This window comes from Sorex fumeus, unplaced genomic scaffold, assembly GCF_029834395.1.
Source record: "Sorex fumeus unplaced genomic scaffold, SorFum_2.1 ptg000086l, whole genome shotgun sequence".
In the NCBI taxonomy this organism is placed as follows: domain Eukaryota; kingdom Metazoa; phylum Chordata; class Mammalia; order Eulipotyphla; family Soricidae; genus Sorex; species Sorex fumeus.
This window is the reverse complement of record NW_026606143.1, coordinates 17,890,765-17,907,142: the sequence shown is the minus strand read 5'-3', so window position 1 is coordinate 17,907,142 and position 16,378 is coordinate 17,890,765. Positions and strand designations below refer to the sequence as shown.

Sequence of the window (16,378 nt, the reverse complement as noted above, 5' to 3'; positions counted from 1 at the left end):
ACATACATAATCTCTCTAATAAATAATTCAGAGATAAAATGGTGAGGATGTTTAATGACATCAAAGAAACAGTGGAGGGACATCCAATAAAATACAGGAGGATGTGAAACAGTGGAATGGACAGCCAATAAAATACCGAAAGAAATGAGAGCAAAAATAATAAATCTAATAAACAGAAGTGTCACTTATGAAAACTTTGGTAGATGAAATAAAAAACTCAATGTGTGCCTTCAATCATAGAATGACAACTGAAGACAGAATGAATGAGCTTGAAGATGAGCTTCAGAAAGTATCCAAGCAATAACAGAAGATGGAAAAAGACCTCAAAATATCTCAAGGGCAGGTAAGCGAAATATGGGATTTATTCAAGTGGAACAACATGAGAATCATTGGAGTGCCAAAGGGACAGGGGGACAACACCAATGAGGTAGTGACAGTTGCTGAAATGTTCAGTCATTGCTGAAATGTTTCCAGAACTGGATAAGGCAGATCCAAGAAGTTCTATAGGTGCCAACTAAAACAACGTTAATAAAAAGACTCCAAGACATATCATAATCAGAATGATGAGTAACATAGGTAGAGACACAATACTACAGCAAGATCAAAGAAGAAAATCACATACAAAGGAGCACACCTTAGATTTACAGTAGACTTGTCAGATGAAACCATTCAAGCCCGAAGACAGTGGTGGGATGTAGTGAAAAAACTCAAAGAAATAAAACACCTCACCTAGAATCTTTATCCGACTAGATAATTATACACAACTTCATGGATAAACAACAGCTCAGGAACTTCATAGACTCAAAATCAACTTTAAAAGAAAGACTAAAGTGATGTCCTTCCTGCCCCGCCAAGACCAAGAGTTGCACCCTACGAGCAGCTGTCCAGCCTGGCCATGGCCCCAGAGGCACACGAACCTAATTTGGAGCCCAGCAGCTTTCGGCAGAAATGTGAATGGACTATGCATTGAATTATGGCGCCATGCTTCCCCAGGAGGGAAAGGGTGTCTGTCTCTTCCACCAGGTATGAGCCAGTAGTGACGGGGCAACTGCAGCCTCATGGGATGGGGGGCGGAACCAGCACGTCCTTCCCGTCCCACTGAGGTGTAGTGTTGCGCCCCGCAAAAGCAGCTCTCCGGCACAGCTATGGCCCTAGAGGTACACAAACCAATCTCCTATCTATCCAGCTTTTGGCAGAAATCTCTCCAGACTTAATTAGTACAATATCACTTCACTTATCACTTAACTTCCTGTTAGTCGTCGATTTGCTCGGGCGGGCACCAGTAACATCTCCATTTGTCCGTGCTGCGTGCTAGTGTAGCCCAATGGCATCTGTTCACTCTGGGAACATGAATAGCCTCAGACCGATCTTTCATGATCTTGACGAAGAAGTCTGACCATCTGGTAGGTGGGCGGCCACGCAGTCTTTTGACATCCCGTGGAATCCAGTCAATATCAGAAATCCAGTACAATATCAGAAATCCAAAATCGCTCAGCCACTATTGCGGCCGTGTGACATCATATGATCTTTATAACCAGCAATAGAAAAATAATTATTTCACAATGCCTTTCAGCAAGTCTGATTGTTGGGGGGAAATTGCAAATAATTAACGATGCATCTTTTGTCAAAATAATGAATATAATCAAAGTAGAGAGTTAAGTGGAAATCATCTGCCTCACAGGCATTGGGAGTGGTGGGGTGGGGGGTATATTGGGGTTCTTGATGGTGGAAAATATGCACTGGTGAAGGGACGGGTGTTTGATCATTGTATGACCGAGATTTAAACCTGAAAGCTTTGTAACTTTTTTCATGGTGATTCAATAAATAAATTAATTTAAAAAAAAAGAAATACTGAAGGGATTACTGTAAGACAAGACAAACCCCACAAAAACAAGAAACTTCTACTGAAGGATGGCACAAAATCCCATGACAATAATCTTTCTCAATGCCAGTGGACTAAACACACCCACTAAGATACATAGAGTGATAAAATGTATTTAAAAACTGAATCTAACATTCTGCTACCTACAAGAGACACATTTGAACAGTCAGAACAAACAGAGAGTAAATGTCAAAGGATGGAAAACAATTCTTCAAGCAAACAACTCCTTCAAAAAAGCTGGAGTGGTCAAACTAGTATCTGACAACATAGATTTCAGGTTTAAAAAGATTAAAAGAGACAGCAAAGACCATTTCTTAATAATCAAGGAATATGTACATCAGGAAGAAATTACACTCCTAAACCTATATGCACCCAATGACCAGCAAAATACTTAAAACAATCACCAACAGACTTCAAGAGGATATTGGTAGCAACGCAATAGTAGTCAGAGACTTCAACATTGCTCTGTTACCTCTTGATAGATCAACAAGATTAAAACTCAGCAAGGAAGTACTGACTTTGAAAGAACAAATGGAAGAGAGAGGGCTAGTAGATATATATATATATATATATATATATATATATATATATATATATGGCTTTTATCCCCCCACAGCCAAATACACTTTCTTCTCCAATGCACATGGAACATTTTACAAGATAGACCACATGCTGGGACACAAAACATACCTCAATAGAACCAAGAATATAGAAATTGTGTCAATTATCTTTTCTGACCATGGTGCACTGAAAATAGAAGTTAATCACATACAGAAACAGAGTATCAAATCAAACACCTGAGAATTAAACAGTTCATTCATGAACAACCAGTGGGTTAGAGAGGGAATCAAAGAAGAAATAAGAAGATTGCTGGAAACAAATGAGAATGAGGACACGAGCTACCAGAACTTGTGGGATACAGATGAAGCAGTGCTAAGGGGAAAGTTGATTGCTCTGCAAGCATTTATCAGGAAAGAAAACAGGTTTCAAATGAATAACTTGTCTTCACAGCTTAAGACCTTAGAAAATGACCAACAAAAGTAGCCCAAGCTAGACAGGGGCAAAGAACTAATAAAACTTAGAATAGAAATCAATGAGTTAAAATCCCAAAATTCAATACAAAAGATTAAGAAAACCAAGACTTTGTTCTTTAGAAAACTAAACAAGACCGATAAACCACTAGAGACTTACAAAGAAAAGAATGAAAGAGAGAACCCTAATAAAGTGAATCTGAAATGAAAGGGGGGACAACACCACAGATAACACGGATATTCAAGATAATCAGAGATTACTGTGAGAGTCTATGTGCCATGAAACAAGAGAATTTAGAAGAACCGGATAAATTCCTGGATTCCTATAATCTCCCAAGATTGAACCAAGAAGACATGGAATACCTGAAAATACCTATCGCTATTGAGGAATTGAAATGGTAATCAAAAGTCTTCCCCTAAACAAAAGCCCTATCCCAGATGGATTCACTAGTGAATTCTTCCAAACTTTTAAAGAGGACCTATTGCCGGTCCTTTTCAAGCTTTTCCAAGAAAAATGAAGAAATAAAAACACTCCCAAACAGTTTCTATGAGGCACACCTCACCCTGATACCAAAAGCAGACAGAGACACCATAGAAAAAGAAAATTCAGGTGATATCCTTGATGAACACAGATACAAAGATCTAAAGAAAATATTAGCCAACAGAATCCAATGAGTCATCAAAAAGATCATACACCATGATCACTGGGATTCATCTCAGGGATGCAAGGATTGTTTAACATTTGCAAGTCCATTAACATAATTCATTGCATCAATAAAAGAAAATATAAAAACCATATGATCAGAACAATAGATGTAGAGAAAACATTTGACATCATCCAGCAACCATTCATGAAGAAAACTCTCAACAAAATGAGAGTTGAAGGAACTTTCTCAACATAGTCAAAGCCATCTACCACAAACTCATGGCAAGTATTATTCTCAATGGGGAAAAATCAAAAGCCTTCCCTCTAAGATCAGGGACAAGACAAGGTTGCCTACTCTTGCCACTTCAATAAAGTACCGAAAGTACTTGCCATAGCAGTTAGGGGAAAAAAGATATCAAGAGTAGTCAGATAGGAAAGGAAGATATCAAGCTCTCGCTATTTGCAGATGACATGATGACATGATTCTATACTTAGAGAGCACTAAAACTTCTACCAAAAAGCTCCAAGAAACAACATGTTTGTATTGTAAAGTTGCAGGTTATAAAATCAATACCCAAAAATACCCATGGATTTCCTATATGCAAATAATGAAAGAGAAGAAGGTGATATTTAAAAATAAACCCCATTCACAACTGTGCCTCAGAAAACCAAGTACCTTGAATCAGCTTAACTAAGGAGGTAAAGAACCTGTACAAAGAAAAGCACAAAACGCTAGTTCAAGAAACAAAGGAGGACATAACAAAATGGAGACACATTCCCTGCTCATTGATTGAGAGTATTCACATTCTCAAAATGGCTGTCCTCCCTGAAAGCATTATATAGATTCAGTGCAGTCCCTATAAGTATACCCATGACAATTAATCAAACACTCCTGAAATCCATTGCTTTAATTCATGGGGGTTAATTAAAGCAATCCTTGGAAAAAAAGAAGATAGTAGGCATCAGCTTCCACAACTTCAAACTGTAGTAGCAAGTGGTAGTAATTAAAGAAGCATGGTATTGAAATAAAGACAGACCCACAGACCAATGGAATAGAGTTGAATATTAGAACACACACTATTCCAATATATGGTCATTTAATATTTGATAAGGGAGGAAGAGATATGAAGTGGAGCAATGAAAGCCCTAAACAAGTGATTCTGAGAAAACTAGACAGCTACATGCAAAAAAATAAATGAACTCAGACCTCTATCTAATGCCATGCACAAAAGTCAGGTCAAAGATTAAAGATCTCAACATCAGACCCCAATCCATAAGGAACATACATGGAAGAAAATGTAGGCAAAACACTCCACTACATTGAAGCTAAAGGTATCTTTAAAGATGAAATACCACTGACCAAGCAAGTGGAAGCAAAGATAAACCATGGGACAACATCAAACTAAGAAGCTCTGCACCTCAAAAGAAACAGTAACTAAGATACAAAGACAGATTATGTAATGGGAAAGGTTATTGATCCAAGATCCATCTGATAAGGCATTAATATCAAAGATATACAAGGCACTGACAGAACTTTACAAGATAAAAACATCCAACTCCATCAAAAAATGTGGAGGAAAAAATGAACAGAAATTTCTCAAAGAAGATATTTGAATGGTAAAAAGGTACATGAAAGAATGTTCTTCATCATTAATCATCAGGGAGATTTAAGTCAAAAAAACAATGAGATATTATCTCACACCATAGAATGGCACACACCCAAAATAACAAGAACAAGCAGTACTGGCGTGGATGCAGGGAGAAAGAGAGTCTAATTTATTGCTGATGAGAATGCTGACTGGTCCAGCCTTTTTGGGAAAACAATGTGGACATTCCTCAAAAAACTAGAAATTGAGCTCCCAGTTGACCTAGTAATACCACTTCTGGGAATATACCCTTGAGTCCCTAAAACACACAGCAGAAACACTATCTACACTTCTATGCTCATTGCAGCACTCACAATAGCCAGAATCTGGAAACAACCTGAGTACCTGACACAGACAAATAGATAAAGAAATTATGGTACATATATACAGTGGAATACAATGCAGCTATTAGGAAAAATGAAGTCATGAAATTTTCCTACAAATGGATAGACATGGAGTATCATGCTGAGTTAAAATACTCAGAATGATAGGGACAGATATAGAATGATTTCACTCCTTTGTGGTATATAATATATATACATATATACATATACACAAACCACACACACACACACACATATATATTTGCATATATGTATAGTAGAAGACTAATATCCAAGGCCAGGAAAAATAAGGTCTAGGAGGACTGGTCAATGGTTGTAATCTACCACAAGTGTGTGGAGGGTGAAGAGTAGGTAAGATAGAGAAGGTACCAGTATGAAAATAATAGTTGGAAATGATCACACTTGCTAAGAACTTAGTGTTAAAAGTAGGTAAAGGGATATAGAACAATAGCTTTTCAGTATCTGCACTGCAAAACACAATGCCTAAAAGGAGAGAAAGAAAGAAAGAAAGAAAGAAAGAAAGAAAGAAAGAAAGAAAGAAAGAAAGAAAGAAAGAAAGAAAGAGAGAGAGAAGAAAATTGCCTGTCATAGAGGCAGGCTGGGGGCTGGTGATGGGAGGGAAACTGAGACACTCGTGCTGGAAAATGTACACTGGTGGAGAAATGAGTGTTGAAACTCTATGAATGAAACCTAATCATTAATGCCTTTCTAAGTGTCTATCTCACAGTGTAAAATAATAAAAATATCTTACAAAAAACCCAAACAAATAAAAAGACATTTTACTGAATGGGAAAAAATATTTGTATATCATGAATGTGTCAAAATGCTATTATACAAGATTTAGAAATACGTCAAAGCTAAATGAACAAAAAAGTTCCACTAACAGAAACTCTGTTCTAAAACATTTCCATATTAAACCTCCTGTCACCCAACAAGAAATAAATTCTCAATAGAAATAGGTTTTTTAAAAAAAATATTTTCCTGGCAAAATTTAACCACAACTAATGTCATAATCTCTTGTTTTATTATATTTGGTTGACCTTGAATATTAACATTGGAGATATTATAATGGCATTCCTCTAGCCTATATTTTATGCATCATAATACATAGATTCCATTTGAGAAAGCGTAAAGAACTGATATACCAGGAAATTTCAGGATATAAAATACATTATATAACTGCCTTTGCTAATTATAGGTCAATCAATCTTTTTATTGTTTTAGTTTTTGTTTTTGAGCTACATCTGGAAGTGTGCAGGGCTTACTCTTAACTCTCTGCTCCCCTAGATTTCTCAGGGGACAATATTGGGTCCTGGGGATTAAACATCTGTTGACCACTTACCCTACCTGCTGTAATTTCAATACAATTCATCAAAACAAACAAACACTGTCCTCCCGTTGTTCATCGATTTTCTCGAGTGGGCCCAGTAATGTCTCCATTTTGAGACTTGTTGTTACTGTGTTTGGCATATTGAATACATCACGGGTAGCTTGCCAGGCTTTGCCGCATAGGCAAGATACTCTCGGTAGCTTGCCGGGCTCTCTGAGAGGGGCAGAGGAATCGAACCCAGGTTGGCCAGGCTGGCTGAGCACAAGGCAAATGCCCTACTGCTGTGCTATCGCTCCAGCCATCAATCTACATCTTTTATCATGTGGATGAACTATCCAATTCCCCCAATTCATTAAGTGAAAGAGTACTTAGAGATGAAAAGGCAAGTTTACAGTTTGTATGTACATTGTGTTCTCAGCAAATCGTGATAGTTTAACACATCCTAATTTGACTATGTTCTACCACTTAACAAGGAAAAGCTCTATTTGAATCTACACTTCCTATTTTATGATACCATTGGGCACACCCAAAAATAACGAGAGCATATATTCCAGGTAACTGTAATAGACCTCAATATGGGAAAACAGAAACCCATTAACGGGCTGATTCTTCACATCCATACATCTTATAAATTCTTACCCTCAGGGGTTGAAACCACTATTTTCATTATGTTTGCTCTCTCTACCTCAACAGAGTATAAGAGAAACAGATGAACTAGTAGCAGAAGTCAGCGGCGAGGAAATCCTTTGCCATCCTGCAAAGCAAGAACTTACAGACTAATGATGACTATAATTTTCCCCTTAGAACTAAACTGGGATAGGAGGGATACTCTTCTACTGAGGCAACAATAAAGAAGTTATGGGAGTTAAAGCCAGCTATTCATTTTCTAAAAGGGAAAAAGGCATGTTTAATAAATATAGTCTGATTACCAACTTCAAAAATTCATTTGTGTTATTTTCCTTCCCAAGCAACACAAGCTTACCAAGAGCTATTTAGGGATCAAGAAGACAAAAGGATTCAAGGTCTTATTATTTGTGCCTCACTTAAATTAATTTCCATTTTACTTAATAGACCCTATTCAGAGCACGTTTAAAGTTAATTGTGTACACACCACTACCAAGTCTGCTATCAATAAACTAGAGAATCCAGTGTTTAGATCTGGAATACTGGTGACTAAACTTCTGGGTTCTGATACATTCACCAATCAAAGACTACCTTATGAGTTATTTCTTGCCCTTCCCTCATGAAACTTATCACTGCCTTTTGAGGATCTTCTTATCTGGAATTTATTCAATATTATAAAGACCATTGGATTATGTAGGTCAACAGAGAGATTGGTTCACTTAACATAGCAGCTACCAAGTCCACTGATGCTACTTCACCAATTTCTGGTGTGGGCATGTCAAAATACCACAAGAAAGTGAGAGTTGAGTAGGTCATTTCAAACACAGTAGCAAATCACAAGACTGCCTTAGAGACTAGAGGAAAAGCAGAGGTCAAAACACAATATCTCCCCTAATCCATCCATAGAGAAGGTATGGCTTTGTAGCACCAGATCTAAGAACAAAATTTATTTAGTGTAGTATAATAAAAAGATAAATACAATACTGTCTGTCAACTTCAAAAGCAGAAAGGGAATAACAATTCAATAGAGGACATCCCCCTGAGCGACAAATTATAACAGAAGCAGAGCCAGAAATAGAGTTCCTGATTTAAACAGTAAACCATTTTGCCTTTTATAGAGTATATGAATGAATTTGGCAAGAGCAGCTAATTAATTATAGCTGATTAGTCTATCAAGTCTCTTGGTAGAATAAGCAAAACATGAACTTTTTATAATTATTCGGAGTCAATGTACTCGAAATGTAATTCATGCCATCCATGAAGATTACATATTCTCAAGGCTTAGGGTGTTTTCTAAAGTTTCACCCTTTAATTTCAGATATTGTGAGTTTGAGAATTTAATTTATAACTTACTGCAAGTAGAGGTGAGAACATTTCAAACATACCTGAAATACAGGAAAACATGATGCAGTTTCTATTTTATGCCAGGTTTGTGGAAATGCAAAGTCTGAGACAACAAATCTTCAGCAATATTAAAACAGGTATTCTAGAAATGTACCAACCTTCAGGATCCAGTAGCTTCTCTATGCCTAAGTGATGTTTGGCAATGCTGAATGCATGTTCCAGACGTTGTGTGGCTGACTGCAGACCAGCCACACTATTCCAATCAAACAGGTCTGGCCTGAAACAAACGCACATGCAAGGAAACATATTAATCATTTTTTAGAAAGTGCTATGAGATTCAGTTCTGCCTTTTTGACAGACCATGCCTACCCTTAGTCCTTAAGATTTTTTCAAAAACTCACAGTAACACTTCTTATTTAAAAAGTCACAGTTTAAATGAGTCCCGAGGAAAACTAAGGAGAATTTATTTTATCTGTTCCGAGCAAAAAAGGTTTGTTCATCTCATGAATTTATATACCTGGCATTTGCTAAAAACTTTGATTTTACAAGTCTCATCCAGACCTCTTACCTGAAGTCCAGACTCAAATTTTACTGGCTATCTCTCTGTCTCCACTTATTCATTCACAAGACTCTGAGCTGACACTCGACTCACCCTCACTGCCTCCTTCAAACCCATCACTTCCTTGCAGTTCTTCCCTCTTCAAGTATCAAGGTCATGTTCATATTTTTTAAATGCTCTATTGAGAAAACTTAGGGCCAGCACTGATGAGTTTTTTTCCCTCATGTGGGAGGTAGATTCAGAATTTGGTCACTCTGTGCCATCATTTTAAACTAAACCTTCGTTTCACCTTGCATGAGTTCTTATCTTAGTTCTCCCTTTCCGTCACTCACACCCTGGTCCATGACCTTCTATTCTCAGCAGAGCTGCTGAAAAAATCTGGTAAAATATATTAATAGTTTCTCATTCTCCTGCTAGCAGTAGGGTAAAATCCACCTATTTTAGTGCAAACTACCAAGGACCAACATGGTCTGGCTCTCCATCAACTCTGAATTTATATCTTCTCTCTCTTTACATTCTACAAACAGATGAATTTCCTGCATTTGTTTATTCTTCTGCTTGGATTCTGTCCCCATCTCTCCATATGCCCCATATATTGCCATGGTGCCACCTTCCCTTTGAAGCTTCACTCAAAACTTACATTACTGGCATTTTTTCCCAGCCTTCTCCCTTATCCCAAATTGCCTAGTCTCACGTCAAAATTATACATAAACATTGCAACTACATCTTTATATACGGAGTACATATATATAAATAAATGTTGGCTACATCAGAGAACAAACACAAATTTTAATTTAATTACCAAGACAATGGTTCTTTTTTAGAAGCATGAAGGATTGTAGAGAAACACAAAGGAGACAATTCTTGGTGAATACGAAAAATTGTGCAGGTAAGTCAAATTCCAAATATGAACAAGATGTAAGACTTACTGAATCTGAAGATGTCAGAGTCTTAAATGGTTTTGACTAATAATATTTGAGAACATACTTCTAAATTATGTCCTCAGTATGAATATTTGAGAATCAAAGCTTTTAGGGAAGGCAAAAGTCCATGCTAAGTCAAGGCATTCAGACCAGAGTCCATGGGAAGGTCCAAATATCAAGTGGTGAAAGACATTGTTCTAAGTGGGGCTTTGGATGACTTCAAGAAACGTCTAGGTAGCTCTGGAACACCAGGTGATTTCACTCATTTGTGAAATATGAGGAAAAAGCAAGGTAATGGAGAATTCCCAGTGACAACAATCCTGAGACTGAGTCAATACAACTGTGATCTGAGAATGCTGAGGGGGGTGCAGTACACAGGGAAAATATTAAGGCTAATGTCAAAACAAAAATAAATTTTCTTCAAAAACAAACATTTAACGCAATGACAAGGGAACCATTAATTCAGTGGGCCTTCACTTTCTCTGGACCACAAAATAACACGTAAAAATCTGAGAGTCACTGATGTTTAATGACTGCCCCTTTCTTTAAATAAACTTAATTTACAAACAATTTTAAGACTTTGGGTCTCTTAATGTATTCCTGCTTAAGAAATGCAGGGACAAAAGAGTTAACCATGGGCTAAGCTGGGAACTCTGAAACCCTATTTCAAAAGAAAGATACAATATTTTCTCATTTCCTTTTCTCTCGCCGTACCTTGATTTGACAGATTTTGTGCAGTTTTTTTGTTTTGTTTTGTTTTGTTTTTGCTTTTTTGGTCACACCTGGCAATGCACAGGGGTTATTCCTGGCTCGGCGCTCAGGAATTACTCCTGGCAGTGCTCAGGGGACCATATGGGATGCTGGGAGTCAAACCAGGGTTGGCCATGTGCAGGACAAACACCCTACCTGCTGTGCTATCATTCCAGCCCTGATTCTGTGCAGTTTTAAAGGAAATGTATATATTCCTGCTACTCAAAACAGCAAATAAACTTGTAGAAACAAAAATAAGGACAATTTGGCAACTGCCTGTAGTTGCAGAAACAGAAATTAAAATGAATTTTGAAACTATCGGGGAGGTTTTCACATTACCACAAAACCTATGTTTTTCTTCAATTCTTTATCACAAGGCAAGGGGAGCAGAAAAGAATAGAGAAGAACAGAATATGGAATGTAGGTGCGGGAAAACAACTTTTCCACTGCAGGTACAATAATCAAGGCTAAAATTAATATGAAGGGAAAAAGGAACTTAATTGCTTTTGTGTTCTAACCCATTTAATTTCAGCTCTTTGGCTTCTCCTTGGCCACTAACTAATAACCTATGTGAGGATTTATCTTATCTAAGTCATGTAATCATTTGAGCTTCAGTGTTTTCATTTTTAAGAGAAGGAACTGTACTGAATGGCCTTTGAGGTCTCTTCTAGCATTAAAATTAATCCACTTAATTGTTTTAACTCATTAAAATTCATAATCATTTAACATTTTAAATCACCATGATTATCAAATGCATTGAGAATTGTAAAACAAGCTGGCTTTAGAGAAAAGCCACATATTCTTCCATGCTAATCTGAACCATAACTCATAAATACAAATCATAACCCAGGATCACCAGTCTTTTGAAGAAATTGACATCAAGAATAGGACACCATTAAGTCCTCTAAATACTTGAACTCTAGATCTACTGCTTATCAATCAAAAGTTCTTAGGTAAATTACATAACCTCTCTAGGTCTCCATTTTTCAATTAGTCAAATAAGGATAATGATCTATCCCTTATCAGGAGAAACAGATGAGCTATTTCACCTAGAAAGTGCCTACGAAATAATGACAGTTTAAAAAATGAATTTTCATTAGTACTGTTCTCTAAAATTGTATTTGTCAAATAACAAGAAATTATTTCCAACTTGCAGACTTAAGCTGAGAACACCTATACTTACAGCACAGATATAAATGTCATAAACCCATTTGATGCCATTATAATAATATAATGAACAAAATGGGAGGTGTCAAGAGGAGAGAGTCAAAGTGCCAGTGTGTCGAGTTTCTCATCTTTCCTATCAGGTAGTGTGTCTTGTCTAAACTTAATGGAAAATGGTATTTCGCTATCACTTAAAAGAATACAGACAACAATTATACGAATAAAGTGAGTATAATTTAATACTAATATGAGAAACCAGATGGGGCTGAGGGTAATATCTGTGAGCTTCACATTAAAGCGAAAATCCATATACTTTAAGGGACAAATTGAACCGGAAATAAAATATCCATGATTATGCAAAGCCTCAGAGAATAAATATCATTTTTGTTAGTGATAAGCTTTAGTTGCATGAGATAAGGTGGAGTGGAGGTCATGAAAATACATTTTTTTCCTCCGCTCCCCTCTCTAATGTCTGATTATTTTTTAATCACGTGCTCTGCTACTGCTCTGGTCAAAATGAACCAGGAAAATAATTCATTGCACTTTATATAATATGCATATTTTGAGCATATTTCTAATCACTTGCTTTCCCATAAAAGTAGAATCCAGCTTCCTTTACACTGCACTGGAGTGGCGGCTGCATTTTAAAAGAAGAAAACTTTTCACTGCCTCTAAGTTAAGATGTAATTTATCCTTAAACAGATGTAAAACCACCAGTATCTGAAACTCTGTGGAGGATCTTGGTCAATCCCAGTGCTCTACATTAAGTGCCTGCCTTTGTCCTATAGGGCTTAGTCATTCAATTACTGAAAGCAAGTCACTTTGGGACACTCCTAAGTATGCCAAGGACAATCACCTTGGAACAGCAACTAGCACCATTTTATTTCTGTAGCTAGACAGTCTAAACATCTGTCAAAGGCAAGAAAAAAAAGAGGGCGATGACTCATGAAAGAGCATTATTGACTGTGAGGGAACTCCTGAAATTTACCCTTTTTTTGTGTAACAAGCTAGTTACTGGTGAGTCATTCAATTATTGGCAAGCAAGGACCTCTAAGTGAGGTTTTATTAGAGAGAGTCGGGCAGATGTAGAGGGCAGTCTGGCTATGTTTCCTGTATTAGAAATACATTCAGAAATCCTGGGAGAGAATATTAACTAATGGGGTGTATATGAACACGCTTGCAGGACTAAAGGGTTCCACTTGGTTCAAGAGCCACGTAGGAGTATGAAACGTGCTCCTGGATAATTCTGTTCCTCTGCAAATGTGTGTCTGGACTGCGAGATGCAAATGCTCAGGCCCTTGCTGGGAAGTGCATGTGGCAGAATGAGCTCTGACTTAAAATGCAGCGTCAACGTCTCTTTTCCTTCTCATCTGGCAGTATTAAAGCTGTGCAGTGTTTTTTGTCCCGTCACACTTATGAAAAACAACATGTTCACATTGCTTAACATGCCAATTGAGTGCACGCCTGCCTCCTTTTGAAATTCAGGTTGCTGAGTCATTCACCTGGAAACTCAGTCTGGATGGGGTTAATTAAACCCAGCTGGAGCAAGACAGCTGCGGGGAAGCTGGTTTAGCGTTTGCTTGCACATAACAGTCTTACTAGAAGGCAAATTTATATTCTGAACTTTTGGAGGTGCAAAATTGGCATAAACTATGGTAGCCTTGTGAGTAGAAGAAAGATCAAAGTGAGAAAAAATAAGCCACCATGGAAATCAGGGGAAATTCAGTCCAGTCCATGAGGGAAAGTCTTTGGGAGATTGGGCTAGGGAAGAAATGAATAATAGTGTACTTCACATATATTTATAAATATGTTTACACGTGTTGATATATAAAACATATATAGACTTACGTTCTTTTGCTTTCCCTTGAACTGTTGCTAATACACTTGCAGAAGAAAGCAGACAACTATTTTGTCATCTTAGCAAGTACATCATCCTTGGGATAGAGTTAGGTTCGGTTCTTTACATGTGTTTCTCAACCAGGACCAGATGGAGTTGTGCAAGGGAGTCACAAAGGAAATTAATGGAAACAGAGAGGGCAGGACATGAGACTAGAGGACCAACTGGTAGGACAAAGGTGCCACAGTTGGAAAGGTTTGAAAACCACTGCTCTACATCACTCTGTTATTTTTTATGAAGAGCCGCAGAATAACGCATAGTTATGGCAGTTGTTTTATTAGTAGAGAACAATTGTTCCTTTTGAATTCTAAGAATGAACAGAGGCAAAGAACTGAGTTGTGCTCTTTGCCTTAGTTATGAAGATTCTCAGAATATATATTCATCGGGGGTATGGTGCCGCCAGCAGGTCAATCTGTACCTGTGAAGCAAGTGCATCAGCAGCCTGATGGCACCTTCAGACTTCCAGATACCCCAAAATTGCTGCTGTGTCTTTGGCCAAATCCCAAAAACTTAGGGCAAAGTTTACCAAGAAAACAAATGGCCAAAAGTTAGGTATGTGGGAGACAAACCCACAAACCACCTCCGGCTCAGCTATATAATTGGAGGCGTGGTCTCTCTGGTTCCTGATTGAACTGCTTAACAGCCATGATCCCAGAGACTCAGAAACAAATCTTGAAATCCAGCGGCTTTTGGCAGAAATGCATCCAATCCCTGCAGTAGGTTACCGGTGCTGGACTAACCCAGGTGGGAATAGGTTTTGTGCCTTGGCCTGTTCCCCCTGGCGGCCCAATGGTCACCATCCTCCAGGGGCCACTGGACAGTCAGGCTTGGGCCCGCAGTGACGAAACTTGCTGAGCCTCACGGGATGGGGTGGAGCCAGTCCTGTCCTTCCCGTCCCAACGAGACCCTAAGTCATTGCCCACGAACGGCCTCTCTGGCTCCTGATCAAGCTGCTTAACCACCATGATCCCAGAGACTCAAACAAATCTCAAAATCCAGCAGCTTTTGGCAGAAATGCGTCGGGAACCCGCAGTAGGTTACTGTTGCCGGGCCACCCCAGGGGGAAAAAGGGTGTTGTCCCTCCACCTGCTTCCCCCTGGCGGCTCAGTGGCTGCCATCCTCCAGAGGCCATTGGACAGTCGGGTTTGGGCCCGCAGTGACAAGACATTTTGGGCCTCACGGGATGGGAGTGGAGCCAGTTCTGTCCTCCCCACCCCAACGAGACCCCAAGTCATCGCCCACAAACGGCCTTTCTGGCTCCTAATCAAGCTGCCTAACGGCCATGATCCCAGAGACTCAGGAGCAAATCTCGGAACCCAGCAGGTTTTGGCAGAAATCCCTCCAGATTTGTGTTAAAATTTTGGAATTTCAAAATCACGTGGCCACTACTGCAGCCATGCGACATTATATGTTGTTCATAACCAGCAATAGAGAGCAAATTGTCTATTGTTGCCTTTTCAGCAGATCTGAGTGTTGGGGTAAAATCTCAAATAATAATGGTGGGTCTGGTGTCAAAATATTGAATGTGATCAAAGTAGAGAGAGAGAGTAATGTGGAAATCATCTGCCCACAGGTAGGGGGAGGGTGTGGGATGGGGGCATACTGGGTTGTTGGGGGTGGAGAACGGGCACTGGTGAAGGTATGGGTGTTTCATTGTATGACCAAGACTTAAACCCAAAAGCTTTGTAACTGCTCTCATGGTGATTCAATAAATAAAATTATAAAAAATGAAAAAAAAGTAAGGTGGAGTTCATGCACAATTCAATCAGCTAATCAGTGGCTGAATAAATAGCAGTACTCCTACATTAATAAAAAAAGAATATATATTCATTCCCATCTCTTATAATCCAGGGAGGAATATATATATTCATACACATATGGAAATATAAATATATACATATATGAACATAGTATACATATATTTTCATTTATATACAGTCAGGGTCTTAAAGTATCTTATTTTTAAGTGTGTGTCTAACAAGAAAAAGCCTCTGTTTTGACATAATAATTGTTGGTAACTGATTTTATTACAGCCAAACACATATTTGGAATCATTCTTTGCTTTCAAGTTTAGGGTTCAGGGAGTACATTATTTTACAGCAAGGCTAGTTCTACTCAAAGAAACAGCATTTAATTTTGAATTTCTGGCAAAGACCAAATTTCACATATGTTGATCCCTCCACCATAACCACATTCATGTTCCACTAATTTTAGCATTTCAGTAAACAATAGATCACA

General features: G+C 38.2%; 1 protein-coding gene across 1 annotated transcript in view; it reads right to left on the bottom strand.

Annotated features, from left to right (window-relative positions):
• The window catches only part of DMD (dystrophin), a 2,292,284-nt gene that overhangs the window by 1,836,000 nt on the left and 439,906 nt on the right, over positions 1 to 16,378 (bottom strand). Inside the window, exon 7 of the mRNA XM_056131284.1 lies at positions 9,006 to 9,124. Within this exon, the coding sequence (XP_055987259.1) occupies positions 9,006 to 9,124 (119 nt within the window). The remainder of the gene's footprint in view (positions 1 to 9,005; positions 9,125 to 16,378) is intronic.